The sequence below is a fragment of the Somniosus microcephalus genome, chromosome 12, assembly GCF_052327205.1.
Source record: "Somniosus microcephalus isolate GS21.2 chromosome 12, FLI_Smic_1.0, whole genome shotgun sequence".
NCBI classification, from domain to species: Eukaryota; Metazoa; Chordata; class Chondrichthyes; order Squaliformes; family Somniosidae; genus Somniosus; species Somniosus microcephalus.
This window is the reverse complement of record NC_140998.1, coordinates 217,710,927-217,726,233: the sequence shown is the minus strand read 5'-3', so window position 1 is coordinate 217,726,233 and position 15,307 is coordinate 217,710,927. Positions and strand designations below refer to the sequence as shown.

General features: G+C 50.6%; 1 protein-coding gene across 1 annotated transcript in view; it reads left to right on the top strand.

Moving 5' to 3' along the window:
- The window catches only part of LOC147110120 (von Willebrand factor A domain-containing protein 7-like), a 58,598-nt gene extending 45,218 nt beyond the window's left edge, over positions 1–13,380 (top strand). Inside the window, exons 12-17 of the mRNA XM_086004055.1 lie at positions 887–1,039; positions 2,787–2,879; positions 4,204–4,472; positions 8,926–9,059; positions 9,235–9,388; positions 11,681–13,380. Of these exons, the coding sequence (XP_085860181.1) occupies positions 887–1,039; positions 2,787–2,879; positions 4,204–4,472; positions 8,926–9,059; positions 9,235–9,388; positions 11,681–12,070 (1,193 nt within the window). The 3' untranslated portion in view covers positions 12,071–13,380. The remainder of the gene's footprint in view (positions 1–886; positions 1,040–2,786; positions 2,880–4,203; positions 4,473–8,925; positions 9,060–9,234; positions 9,389–11,680) is intronic.
- Positions 13,381–15,307: the final 1,927 nt, after the last annotated feature.

The following is a 15,307-nucleotide window of genomic DNA, read 5'->3' as shown; positions in this document are numbered from 1 at the left end:
CCTCCTCCAGCCCCTACAACCCTCCCTATCTCTGTAACCTCCTCCAGCCCCTACAACCCTCCCTATCTCTGTAACCTTCTCGAGCCCCCTACAACCCTCCCTATCTCTGTAACCTCCTCCAGCCCCTACAACCCTCCCTATCTCTGTAACCTTCTCGAGCCCCCTACAACCCTCCCTATCTCTGTAACCTCCTCCAGCCCCTACAACCCTCCCTATCTCTGTAACCTCCTCCAGCCCCTACAACCCTCCCTATCTCTGTAACCTCCTCCAGCCCTACAACCCTCCCAGATCTCTGCGCTCCTCCAATTCTGGCCTCTTGCGCATCCCCCCCGATTTCCATTGCTCCACCATTGGCGGCCGTGCCTTCAGTCACGTGGGCCCCGAGCTCTGGAATTCCCTCCCTAAACCTCTCCGCCTCTCTTTCCTCCTTTAAGACGCTCCTTAAAACCTATCTCTTCGACCAAGCTTTTGGTCACCTGTCCCAATATCTCACGTGGCTCGGTGTCAAATATTGTCCGATAATTGCTCCTGTGAAACACCTTTGGATGTTTTACTATGTTAAAGGCACTGTATAAATGCAAATCATTGGTGAGCGATCCTTGCCCTGCTGAATAAACAGGGGCTCCGTATAATCACACAGTGAGTGATCCTGGCCCTGCTGAATAAACAGGGGCTCCGTATAATTGCACAGTGAGCGATCCTTGCCCTGCTGAATAAACAGGGGCTCCGTATAATTGCACAGTGAGCGATCCTTGCCCTGCTGAATAAACAGGGGCTCCGTATAATTGCACAGTGAGCGATCCTTGCCCAGCTGAATAAACAGTTGATACAGTGATGAAGCTGGGGTGATTTCCGCTAACTCTCTCTCACTCTCTCCTTGTTACAGGTGCGCAGCAGTCAAGTGCAGTTAACTCCGGGGATTTGGGGAGTGTGGAACGTATCGGTGATCTGTTCATTATTTGTCTCCATTCGCCAACTGATATCGGGGAATGGGATCTCATTGTCTCCTCCGGGACCCGGTACAGTGTGAAAGTGACAGGTGCCTCAGTTAGTTCGATCGCCGGCTTTGCTTTAACTTGTTCACCCAGTCCAGTTTCGCTTTCGCCCCGAGCCTTTCAGAACATCTGGTGGTGGCTTCATGGTCAGATCGCCTGATGCCTCTCCTGCTCTCCCCGTCTCTCCGCCTCCTCATCTCTCCATCACTCCGTCTCCCCCGCTCTCACCGTCTCCATGTCTCCCTGTCTCTCCGTCTCCCCACTCTCTCCATCTCCCCCACTCTCTCTCCGTCTCCCCCACTCTCTCCGTCTCCCCCAATCACCCCATCTCCCCCACTCTCTCTCCGTCTCCCCCACTCTCCGTCTCCCCACACTCTCTCCATCTCCCCCACACTCTCTCCATCTCCCCCACTCTCTCTCCATCTCCCCCACTCTCTCTCCATCTCCCCCACTCTCTCTCCATCTCCCCCACTCTCTCTCCATCTCCCCCACTCTCTCTCCATCTCCCCCACTCTCTCTCCATCTCCCCACTCTCTCCGTCTCCCCCAATCACCCCATCTCCCCCACTCTCTCTCCGTCTCCCCCACTCTCCGTCTCCCCACACTCTCTCCATCTCCCCCACACTCTCTCCGTCTCTCCCACTCTCTCTCCATCTCCCCCACTCTCTCTCCATCTCCCCCACTCTCTCTCCGTCTCCCCCATTCTCTCTCCGTCTCCCCCACTCTCTCTCCATCTCCCCCACTCTCTCCGTCTCCCCCAATCACCCCGTTTCCCCCACTCTCTCTCCATCTCCCCCACTCTCTCTCCGTCTTCCCCACTCTCCGTCTCCCCACACTCTCTCCATCTCCCCCACACTCTCTCCGTCTCCCCCACTCTCTCTCCGTCTCCCCCACTCTCTCTCCATCTCCCCCACTCTCTCTCCGTCTTCCCCACTCTCCGTCTCCCCACACTCTCTCCATCTCCCCCACACTCTCTCCGTCTCCCCCACTCTCTCTCCGTCTCCCCCACTCTCTCTCCATCTCCCCCACTCTCTCTCCACCTCCCCCACTCTCTCTCCGTCTCCCCCATTCTCTCTCCGTCTCCCCCACTCTCTCTCCATCTCCCCCACTCTCTCCGTCTCCCCCAATCACCCTGTTTCCCCCACTCTCTCTCCATCTCCCCCACTCTCTCTCCATCTCCCCCACTCTCTCTCCATCTCCCCCACTCTCTCTCCATCTCCCCCACTCTCTCTCCATCTCCCCCACTCTCTCCGTCTCCCCCAATCACCCCGTTTCCCCCACTCTCTCTCCATCTCCCCCACTCTCCATCTCCCCCACACTCTCTCCGTCTCCCCCACTCTCTCTCCGTCTCCCCCACTCTCTCTCCATCTCCCCCACTCTCTCTCCGTCTCCCCCATTCTCTCTCCGTCTCCCCCACTCTCTCTCCATCTCCCCCACTCTCTCCGTCTCCCCCAATCACCCCGTTTCCCCCACTCTCTCTCCATCTCCCCCACTCTCTCTCCATCTCCCCCACTCTCTCTCCATCTCCCCCACTCTCTCCGTCTCCCCCAATCACCCCGTTTCCCCCACTCTCTCTCCGTCTCCCCACTCTCTCTCCATCTCCCCCACCCTCTCTCCATCTCCTCCACTCTCTCTCCATCTCCCCCACTCTCTCTCCATCTCCCCCACTCTCTCTCCGTCTCCCCCACTCTCTGTAACAGGGAGCGTAACGTTAGTGGAACGCGGACTGTGATGTGATTGTAACTATGCGGCAGTGTTTGATTCCCAGCCTCTGGTTTGTGTCGATCCACAGGGCAGAGTGTCGTGGATTTCATGTACGATTTCATTGAGTCGTTCCCAGGCCCCCACCCCGGTTTCGCTCCGCTGTCCGGACGACCCATGGCAGGTAACGGACATCACCAACATTCGTCATTCGGAGCAGCTCGCTTCCGCCTTCTCTCTGACAGAGCGCTGGTTCAGAAAGTCCGCCTGATTTGATCTCCACGTATGAGGAGACACCTAGGCGTTATTCGGGCCTTCCACCATATCACAAAGCGCAGATCAGCAGCATGAGAGGTGCAAGCACAACCCTGTGCTCCAACACGCGTAGCCTTCCGTATCAGCTTAATACCTTTTCTCTTTCAGTGATTCTCAGGATACTGGCAAGGCCAGCATTTATTGCCAATCCCCTAATTATGGGATGTGGGCGTTGCTGGCAAGGCCAGCCTTTATTGCTCATCCCCTAATTGCCCTCTAGAAGTTGGTGGTGAGCCGCCTTCTTGAACCGCTGCAGTCCGTGTGGTGAAGGTGCTCCCACAGTGCTGTTAGGGAGGGAGTTCCAGGATTTTGACCCAGCGACGATGAAGGATCGGCCGATATAATTCCAAGTCAGGATGGTGTGTGTGACTTGGAGGGGAACTTGGAGGTGGTGGTGTTCCCATGTGCCTGCTGCCCTTGTCCTTCTAGGTGGAAGAGGTGGCGGGTTTGGGAGGTGCTGCCGAAGAAGCCTTGGCGAGTTGCTGCAGTGCATCTTGTAGATGGTCCACACTGCAGCCACGGTGCGCCGGTGGAGGAGGGAGTGAATGTTTAAGGTGGTGGATGGGGTGCCGATCAAGCGGGCTGCTTTGTCCTGGATGGTGTCGAGCTTCTTGAGTGCTGTTGGAGCTGCACTCATCCAGGCAAGTGGAGAGTATTCCATCACACTCCTGACTTGTGCCTTGTAGATGGTGGAAAGACTTTGGGGAGTCAGGAGGTGAGACACTCGCCACAGAATACTCAGTAATATATAAAAAAGGACTTGACATGCTCCTATCTTCTATGTTTCTATGATATGAGGAGAAGGCAGGGACAGGATACTGATTTTGGATGATCAGCCATGATCTCATTGAATGGCGGAACAGGCTCGAGGGGCCGAATGGCCTACTCCTGCTCCTAGCTTCTATGTTTCTATGAATCTTGACATCCATGTGGAAATGACTTATGAAATAATGATGGACGGCCTGCTGGTGGCGCTGTCCAGTGAGAGTATAAATATCGGGCATGGGCCCAGCTTGCTCAGGAGATTCTTTAACAGGAACTGGTGAAGGACACAACTAGACCTCCATGTTATGAAACAGTTGGTTAAAGCCTTGTTTAATACTTAGGCCAAGTGCCTAGTAGTTTTCATACATCAGGACTCGTTTGTTAATTGCTCATCAATGGCCTTTGTCTCTGCCCGTCCTTTTCCCCAGGTAAGCCGGGTGTGCTGGCAATCACGGTCACTGGGCTGCCCATCTACCCCTCATTCCTGGTCCAAGAGTTGGCCTTGCTGGATCCGCGGGGGGAAGTCCTGCAGACGGAGGCTCTGAAAGCCACCGCCTCTCCCGACACGTTTCTGGCGGAGTTTCGGTCGCTCCCGGTTCGAGGGTTTTACGTCAGGTTGTCCGGGCAGGAGGAGGGCAAACTCCCGTTCCGTCGGCAGTCGCCAACACTCAACTCTGTCACCAACACCAAAGTTCAGGTAAAGACTGCATCACGCCATCTCATTCCCGTAAAAATCCGAGGATCTTTCCCCGCTCCAGCGAGGCGGAACCAAGGAGATCGGAGAGGCTCGGAGCAGCAAAATCACATGGCAGGCAAAATAAAGTTGTTAGACTTGCTGGAAAAGGTTTTTCATGTCTTTCACTAGGATATTGAGGAATCAACTCCCAGGGCAGGTACCGCACGGGTTAGATACAGAGTAAAGCTCCCACTACACTATCCCATCAAACACTCCCAGGGCAGGTACAGCACATGGTTAGATACAGAGTAAAGCTCCCTCTTCACTGTCCCATCAAACACTCCCAGGGCAGGTACAGCACGCGGTTAGATACAGAGTAAAGCTCCTCTACACTGTCCCATCAAACACTCCCAGGGCAGGTACAACACGGGTTAGATACAGAGTACAGCTCCCTCTACACTGTCCCATCAAACACTCCCGGGGCAGGTACAGCACGGGGTTAGATACACAGTAAAGCTCCCTCTGCACTGTCCCATCAAACACTCCCAGGGCAGGTACAGCACGGGTTAGATACAGAGTAAAGCTCCTTCTACACTGTCCCATCAAACACTCCCAGGGCAGGTACAGCACGGGTTAGATACAGAGTAAAGCTCCCTCTTCACTGTCCCACCAAACACTCCCAGGGCAGGTACAGCACGGGTTAGATACAGAGTAAAGCTCCCTCTACACTGTCCCATCAAACACTCCCAGGGCAGGTACAGCACGCGGTTAGATACAGAGTAAAGCTCCCTCTACACTGTCCCATCAAACACTCTCAGGGCAGGTACAGCACGTGTTAGATACAGAGTAAAGCTCCCTCTACACTGCCCCATCAAACACTCTCAGGGCAGGTACAGCACGGGGTTAGATACTAAATAAAGCTCCCTCTACACTGTCCAATCAAACACTCCCAGGGCAGTTACAGCACGGGGTTAGATACAGAGTAAAGCTCCCTCTACACTGTCCCATCAAACACTCCCAGGGCAGGTACAGCATGGGTTAGATACAGAGTAAAGCTCCCTCTACACTGCCCATCAAACACTCCCGGGGCAGGTAAAGCACGGGTTAGATACAGAGTAAAGCTCCCTCTACACTGTCCCATCAAACACTCCCAGGGCAGGTACAACACAGGGTTAGATACAGAGTAAAGCTCCCTCTACACTGCCCCATCAAACACTCCCAGGGCAGGTACAGCACGGGGTTAGATACAGAGTAAAGCTCCCTCTACAGTGTCCCCATCAAGCACTCACAGGGCAGGTACAGCACGGGTTAGATACAGAGTAAAGCTCCCTCTACACTGTCCCATCAATCACTCCCAGGGTAGGTACAGCACGGGTTAGATACAGAGTAAAGCTCCCTCTACACTGTCCCGTCAAACACTCCCAGGGCAGGTACAGCACGGGTTAGATGCAGAGTAAAGCTCCCTCTACACTGTCCCATCAAACACTCCCAGGGCAGGTACAGCACGGGTTAGATACAGAGTAAATCTCCCTCTACACTGCCCCATCAAACACTCCCAGGGCAGGTGCAGCACAGGTTCGATACAGAGTAAAGCTCCCTCTACACTGTCCCATCAAATGTAGAAATGGATTCCAGCAGGGCTTCACAGTGGGGGGGTTAAGCGTTGTGGGTCAAAGGAAGGATATTATCTCTGATGATGCGGAATCTGTATGGGTGGAACTGAGAAATATCAAGGGGCAGAAAACGTTAGTGGGAGTGATTTATAGACCTCCAAACAGTAATATGGAGGTTGGGGATGGCATAAAAAGGGAAATTAGAGAAGCTTGCAATAAGGGCACAGCATTCATCATGGGTGACTTTAATTTACATATAGATTGGGCTAACCAAATTAGTAAAAATACTGCGGAGGAGGTATTCCTAGAATGTTTACAGGATGGTTTTCTGGAACAATATGTCGAGGAACCAGCCAGAGATCAGGCCATCTTCGACTGGGTATTATGTAATGAAAGAGGATTAATTAGCAATCTTGTTGTAACGAGACCCCTTGGGTCAGAGCGATCATAATATGATAGAATTCTTCATTAGGTTGGAGAGTGAAGTAGTTGCCTCGGAGACTAGGGTCCTGAATTTAAATAAAGGAAACTACGATGGTATGAGGCGCGAATTGGGTAGGATTGATTGGGGAATGTCACTCAAAGTGTTGATGGTGGATAGGCAATGGCAAACATTCAAAGATCGCATGGATGAACTACAGAAGTTGTTCATCCCAGTTTGGGATAAGAATAAAATAAAAAGGGTGACTCAACCGTGGCTAACAAGGGAAATTAGGGATAGCATAAGATCCAAGGAGAGGGCATATAAATTGGCCAGAAAAAGCAGTAACCCTGAGGATTGGGAGCAGTTTAGGATTCAACAAAGGAGGACAAAGGGATTAATTAAGAAAGGGAAAATAGAATATGAGAGTAAGCTTGCAGGGAACATAAAAACTGACTGTAAGAGCTTTTATAGATATGTGAAGAGAAAAAGATTGGTGAAATCAAGTGTAGGTCCCTTGCAGTCAGAAGCAGGGGAAATTATAATGGGGAACAAAGAAATGGCAGACCAATTAAATGCATATTTTGGTTCTGTCTTCACAAAGGAGGACACAAATAACCTCCCAGAGGTGTTGGAGAACATAGGGTCTGATGAGAGGGAGGAACTGAAAGAAATCAGTATTTGTAGGGAAATGGTGTTAGGGTAATTGATGGGATTGAAGGCCGATAAATCCCCAGGGCCTGATAATCTACATCCTAGGGTACTTAAGGAGGTGGCCCTAGAAATAGTAGATGCATTGCTGATCATCTTCCAAAATTCGCTGGAATCTGGAACTGTACCCATGGATTGGAGGGTAGCTAATGTTACCCCACTATTCCAAAAGGGTGGTAGAGAGAAAGCGGGGATATACAGACCGGTAAGCCTGACATTGGTAGTGGGGAAAATGCTAGAGTCCATTATAAAGGATGTAATAGCTGAGCACTTGGAAAACAGTGACAGGATCGGACAAAGTCAACATGGATTTACAAAAGGTAAATCGTGCTTGACTAATCTACTGGAATTTTTTGAGGATGTAACTGGGAAAATAGATAAGGGAGAACCAGTAGATGTGGTGTATTTGGACTTTCAAAAGGCTTTCGATAAGGTCCCGCATAAGAGGTTAGCGTGTAAAGTTAAGGCACATGGGATTGGGGGCAAGGTATTGACTTGGATAGAGAACTGGTTGGCGGACAGAAAGCAGAGAGTAGGAATTAATGGGTCTTTTTCCGAGTGGCAGGCAGTGACTAGTGGGGTACCACAGGGATTGGTCCTTGGACCCCAGCTATTCACAATATACATTAATGATCTAGATAAGGGAACTAGATGTAATATCTCCAAGTTTGCAGATGACACAAAGCTGGGTGGGCGTGTGTGCTGCGAGGAGGATACCGAGAAACTCCAGGATGATTTGGACAGGTTGGGTGATTGGGCAGAAGCGTGGCAGATGCAATATAACGTGGATAAATGCGAGGTTATCCACTTTGGTGTCAAAAACAGGAAGGCAGATTATTATCTGAATGGCAATAGGTTGGGAGAAGGGGAAGTGCAACGAGACCTGGGTATCCTTGTGCACCAGTCACTGAAGGTAAGCATGCAGGTGCAGCAGGTGGTGAAGAAGGCCTTCATAGCGAGAGGATTCGAGTACAGGAGCAAGGATGTCCTGTTGCAGTTGTACAGGGCCTTGGTGAGACCACACCTTGAGTATTGTGTGCAGTTTTGGTCGCCTTGTCTGAGGAAGGATGTTCTTGCCATGGAAGGAGTTCAGCGAAGATTCACAAGGCTGATCCCTGGGATGGCAGGAATGACATATGAGGAGAGATTGGGTCGATTGGGCTTATACTCACTGGAGTTTAGAAGAATGAGAGGGGATCTCATCGAATATAAAATTCTGACAGGTCTGGACAAACTAGATGCAGGTAGAATGTTCCCGATGGTCGGAGAGTCCAGCGGTTAGGATCAGATCAGCCATGATCTTATTGAATGGCGGAGCAGGCTCGAGGGGCCGATTGGCCTACTCCTGCTCCTATTTCTTATGTTCTTATTAACCAGGGGTCATAGTCTAAGGATAAGGGGTAAGCCATTTAGGACAGAGATGAGGAAGAATTTCTTCACCCAGAGAGTGGTGAACCTGTGGAATTCTCTACCGCAGAAGGCAGTGGAGGCCAAGTCTTTAAATATATTCAAGGAGTTAGATATATTTCTTAGAGCTAAAGGTATCAAGGGATACGGGGAGAAGGCAGGGACAGGGTACTGAGTTTAGATGATCAGCCATGATCTCATCGAATGGCGGAGCAGGCTCGAGGGGCCGAATGGCCTACTCCTGCTCCTATCTTCTATGTTTCTATGTTTCTATGTTTCTAAGGGTAACACCTTAACAATGTCACTTCCTCTGGTGTCACAGGTCATCGCTGAGTCAATGTTCAGGGCCGGGACCAAGCTCAACGTTTCATTCACGATCACAAACAGCGGAAGAGCGTCATTGTACAAGGTCCGCCTCACCGACGACCAGAATCTCACCCAATCCCAGCCTTTAAGGTGAGCTGACCACTGACGGAGCAGAAGCGCAGTGGTCAATCTCCTCCGCACCCTCTCTTGGGCCTGGACATCCTTCCTATATTGCGGTGTCTGGAGTTGGACACGATAGCCCAGCTGGGGTCTAACCGGTGATTTGTAAAGGGTTGAGCAATAGCTTCTCTCTTTTCTCTTTCAGTTTCCACATCGATAATAACCGGTCTGTGGAAGGCTCCTGGGTTATCTCAGCTCCGAATGGAACGGAACCGGGAACGTTGTTAACCTTGAGCGTGGAGGCGGAGTCTCAGTTTGACTTCGGTTACAGCATCGTTCAGCTGACAATCGCCAGTCAGGTACCGATAGAGTCACAGCATCATAGAAATTTACAGCACAGAAGGAGGCCATTCGGCCCATCGTGTCCATGCCGGCCGACAAAGAGCTATCCAGTCTAATCCCACTTTCCAGCTCTCGGTCCGTAGCCCTGTAGGTTACGGCACCTCAAGGGCATATCCAAGAACATTTTAAATGTGATGAGGGTTTCTGCCTCTCCCACCCTTTCAAGCAGTGAGTTCCAGACCCCCACCACCCTCTGGGTGAGAACAGTTCTCCTCAACTCCCCTCTAATCCTTCGACCAATTACTTTCAATCTCTGCCCCTTGGTTATTGACCTCTCTGCTAGGGGAAATCGGTCCTTCCTATCCACTCTATCTAAGCCCCTCATCATTTTATACACCTCAATTAAATCTCCCCTCAGCCTCCTCTGTTCCAAAGAAAACAACCCCAGCCTATCCAATCTTTCCTCATAGCTGAAATTCCCCAGTCCTGGTAACATCCTCGTAAATCTCCTCTGTACCCTCTCCAGTGCGATCACGTCTTTCCTGTAATGTGGTAACCAGAACTGCACACAGTACTCTAGCTGTGGCCTAACTAGTGTTTTATACAATTGAAGCATAACCTCCCTGCTCTTGTATTCTATGCCACGGCTAACAAAGGCAAGCATTCCGTATGTCTTCTTAACCACCTTATCTACCTGTCCTGCTACCTTCAGGGATCTGTGGACCTGCACCCCAAGGTCCCTTTGTTCCTCTACACTACTCAGTGTCCTACCATTTACTGTGTATTCCCTTGCCTTGTTAGCCCTCCCCAAATGCATTACCTCACACTTCTCCGGATTGAATTCCATTTGTCACTGTTCCGCCCACCTGACCAGACCATCGATACCTTCCTGCAGTACTGTGGCATGAGGGATGTGAATTGTGTCATAACAGAGACAGCGGCAGTGGTCATGTGCCTGCGGGCCAAGGGTTGACTTGTTAGACACGGAGTCCAATGCTCGGTCGTTTGTTAAAGATGAACTGTTACTCACGGGCAGCACCCACATCGCACCACAGCTCCCGGTGTCGGCCGTGGCTGAATGGGCTTAGCTCCCTCTTTCTCCTCGGAGTCAGGAGGTCTTGGGTTGGAGGCCCCATTCCATTTTGAGCTTCACAATCCAGGCTGACACCGTCCCCTGGTTCAATAGGCTGATTCCTGGGATGAGAGGGTTGTCCTGTGAGGAGAGATTGAGTAGGTTCTGGCTGACTATACTCTCTGGAGTTTCGAAGAATGAGAGGTGATCTCATTGAAATGTATAAGATTCTGAGGGGGATTGACAGGGTAGAAGCTGAGAGGCTGTTTCCCCCCTGGCTGGAGAGTCTAGAACCAGGGGTCACAGTCTCAGGATAAGGGGTTGGCCATTGAGGACTGAGATAGAAACATAGAAACATAGAAGATAGGAGCAGGAGTCGGCCATTCGGCCCCTCGAGCCTGCTCCGCCATTCAATGAGATCATGGCTGATCATCCAAATTCAGTACCCGGTCCCTGCTTTCTCCCCATATCCCTTGATCCCTTTAGCCTCAAGAAATATATCTAACTCCTTCTTGAATATATTTAATGAATTGGCCTCTACTGCCTTCTGTGGTAGAGAATTCCACAGGTTCACCACTCTCTGGGTGAAGAAATTCCTCCTCATCTCAGTCCTGAATGGCTTACCCCTTATCCTTAGACTGTGACCCCTGGTTCTGGACTCCCCCACCATCAGGAATATCCTTCCTGCATCTAGTCTGTCTAGTCCTGTTAGAATTTTATAAGTTTCAATGAGATCCCCTCTCATTCTTCTAAACTCCAGCGAGTATAAGCCCAATCGTCCCAATCTCTCCTCATACGTCATTCCTGCCATCCCAGGTATCAGTCTGGTGAATCTTCGCTGCACTCCCTCCATGGCAAGAACATCCTTCCTCAGATAAGGAGATGAGGAGGAATTTCTTCACTCAGAGGGTGGTGAATCTTTGGAATTCTCTGCCCCAGAGGGCTGTGGAGGCTCAGTCGTTGAGTATATTCAAGGCTGAGATCGATAGATTTTCGAATGAGGATAGTGCAGGAGAGTGGAGATGAGGTAGAAGATCAGCCATGATCTCATTGAATGGCAGAGCAGGCTCGAGGGGCCAAATGGCCGACTCCTGCTCCTATTTCTTATGTTCTTTTGGGCTTGAGCTTCAGAAATTAAGGGGACCAACACCTGTGATACTGAGAAGGCCCTTTGAATGTTTGGACAATCTCTTCTTTCCGTGAGTTGATGGAAGTTTTCCAACATCTCTGCCAACAGGTGGAAGACCTCAGCCCGCCCACCTGCACCATCACCTCCATCAGCAAAGCCTGCCCGCCAGCCGCCCCGGCGCAGTGCGGCCTCGAGCACTGGTCGCTGACCGCCCAGTTCGTCGAGAGCGGAGCCAGCCAGGTGGCAGTCTATGCTCGCCGCGGCAACGGCACCCTCGCCCGGGAGTGGAAGCGGGAAGGCGGCCGGAGCGTGACGTTCGCGCACTACAGTGCCTCGTGCTGCTTCCCAGACGTGGACCTCGTGGGCGTGGACCCGGCCGGCAACGTGGGGACGTGCTCGACGCGGGCGAACAGCCGGGGTCCCGGGCCAGCGGCTTACAGCACAGCTGCCTTTCTGGCGGCATTCCTGGCATCCTGCCTTTCAAACCAACTCGCGTAAAAGCGGCGGTGAGCGGGTGGGTGGGGAGGCAGGGCGGGCGGAGGGGGGCGTCTTGTCGGCTTGTGAAACATAGAAACATAGAAGATAGGAGCAGGAGTCGGCCATTCGGCCCCTCGAGCCTGCTCCGCCATTCAATGCGATCATGGCTGATCACCCAAATCCAGTACCCTGTCCCTGCCTTCTCCCCATATCCCTTGATCCCTTTAGCCTTAAGAAATATATCTAACTCCTTCTTGAATATATTTAATGAATTGGCCTCAACTGCCTTCTGTGGTAGAGAATTCCACAGGTTCACCTCTCTCTGGGTGAAGAAATTCCTCCTCATTTCTGTCCTAAATGGCTTACCCCTTATCCTTAGACTGTGACCCCTGGTTCTGGACTCCCCCGCCATCGGGAGTACCCTTCCTGCATCCAGTCTGTCTAGTCCTGTTAGAATTTTATAAGTTTCAATGAGATCCCCTCTCATTCTTCTAAACTCCAGCGAGTATAAGCCCAATCGACCCAATCTCTCCTCATACATCATTCCTGCCATCCCAGGTATCAACCTGGTGAATCTTCGCTGAACTCCTTCCATGGCAAGAACATCCTTCCTCAGATAAGGCGACCAAAACTGCACACAATACTCAAGGTGAGGTCTCACCAAGGCCCTGTACAACTGCAGCAAGACATCCTTGTTCCTGTACTCAAACCCTCTCGCTACGAAGGCCAACATACCAGTTGCCTTCTTAACCGCCTGCTGCACCTGCATGCTTACCTTCAGCGACTGGTGCACAAGGACACCCAGGTCTCGTTGCATTTCCCCTTCTACCAATCTATTGCCATTCAAATAATAATCTGCCTTTTTGTTTTTGACACCAAAGTGGATAACCTTGCATTTATCCACATTATATTGCATCTGCCATGCATCTGCCCAATCACCCAACCTGTCCAAATTTTGAGATGTCTGACTGGCTGACCTGCGTCGGGTGGATCGGGCGGCAACTTCCAGAGCCCGCGCGAGCGCAAGTTTAAATCCAGGAATACGGTCGTTGCGGTCCGCATTTGCTCTGCTTCTCCACAAGCGTCACTGAACCGCTATCTCGACGAGAGGCTTGGCATTAAGGGCGTGAAGCTGTTGTACTTACCCACTAAAGATGCCAGAAATATTTAGGGCTAGTCCATTCAGCTGTAAGTGAATGTTTAAGAGTGTGATAAGGCACAATTACTGCCAAACAACCTCTCTGGCCCTGAAAACTTAATTTTACAAGTGTGGAGCCTCATTCCCTCAGAATTGAATTATTGTGGGAGATTAAAAAAAAACTTTACATTTACTTTTTCTGACTGTCTCTTTTATCTCTTTTCGCAACTTTTTTTCCCTCTCTTTATTGAATGAATTAGCATTGAGTTAAATATTTGGCCAGAAATTCCAGAACGGGGCTTGCAGCGCGTGCAAGCCCCGTATTTGCACTTACCCCGTGCTCCTGCCAATCAGCTCCAGGGACGCCTGCACTTCCAGTAACTGAAACAAGAATCCCGGGCAGCGTATGACATCACGCCGCCCAGGAGTGCAGCCAGCGCGGACCCAGGAGCGTGCAGTGTAAGTGAGACACGCCCCTTGAGGTCTCAGTTTCACTGGACATGCCCCCAATGTTTCTGTCAAGCTGCTTTGCTTTTTTACATGCAAAGCAGCAGTTTAAATAGGTTTTTGGAAGTTTTTTCAAGATTTTGGTAACTTTTATAAACTTTTTAAAATGTTTACATTATTTTGAGTAATCTGAAGTAGTTTTAAAGAGAATTAAAGCAATTTAAAGACTTTTAAAAGCCCTAAAAGAATTTTTTTAATTCCATTTATTTATTTAGCAATGTCGTCGTCATACGTGTCTTCACACTGTTCCCTTTGGGGAACTGTATGAAGTGGTGGAAGGATTTATGGCCGTGATTAACGCTCATTCCGTGACCGTAACCATCTTTGAACCAGCCATTAGGGCGGTTAGTCCTATGGCGGGAGGGTTTTACGGGCTCCCACAAGCTATACAAGGAGGGGGGGCCACCCACACCCACGGACGCAAATATCCCACTGGATGTCAACCCAGAATTTAGAGCCGGAGCTCCGACTCCACTTGCCGGGACTGTCTGGAGCGGGGTTCGAAACCCTACCCTGATCTGGCCCAGCGGCGGGGATCCTACTGCTATGACAAACGCCCAATCCGATTAGCAACGTGAAATGGCAGCATAGGGCTCCAGTCACGGGGAGGGAAAGGCGCAGGAAACGTATGGGTGTCACCTTTTGTGCGGAGTGGGCCTTTTGCGTAGCAGTAAGCATCCCCTCCGCTGGGCCAGAAGGAGTAGGGTTTTGAACCCCACTCCAGGCAGTCCCGGCAAGTGGAGTCGGAGCTCCAACTTTAAATTCTGGGTGGACATCCAGCGGGATACTTGCGTCCGTGGGTGTTGGTGGCCCCCCCCCCTCAAATGGGTTGTGGGAGCCCGTAAAACCCTCCCGCCATAGGACTAACCACCCTAATGGCTGGTTCAAAGATGGTTACGGTCACGGAATGAGCGTTAATCACGGCCATAAATCCTTCCACCACTTCATACAGTTCCCCAAAGGGAACAGTGTGAGGATACGTCCGATGATGACTTCTTGCGCAATGCACCTCCTTGGACCCTCAGTCGCAGATGCGAGGGGGCAAGTCGTGCAAGTGTTAAATTTTTTATTTTATTGACATGTAAAATGTTGGCCCAATAATTCCCTTCCAAATGCGCTAGTACGGTCGGGGTACTTACGCATCTGGCCGGATGAAATGCCGGTTTTCAGCATGCACAGTGCATGTGGGGAAAACCGGCATTTCCTGTCCTCTGAACGAAGGGGTTCAGAGGCAGAACGCGTGCGACTGCACATGCAGCGCGTGCGCAGTATAATTCGCCGCTTTCATTAATGCTTTCAGTGAGGTCCAGTCATTACAACTTACACATGAAAAAAGCATGGGTACAGTTGCTACAGAGGCTGCGGAGGAAGATATTTCTTATCGTGGAGCTTCTGAAAGTATGTATGTCTGTATATATTCCTTTGCGTGTTATGTATATATTCCTTTACTTATGTGTATGAATGTATTATTTAATTATGACTTTCAGAGAAAGTAACTTATTGGAAAATCATAATTAAAAACATACATTCATAGTAAAGGAATATAAAACATACATACATATACGTAAAGGAATATATGTGGACATACATACATAACTCATTCTCACATTCCA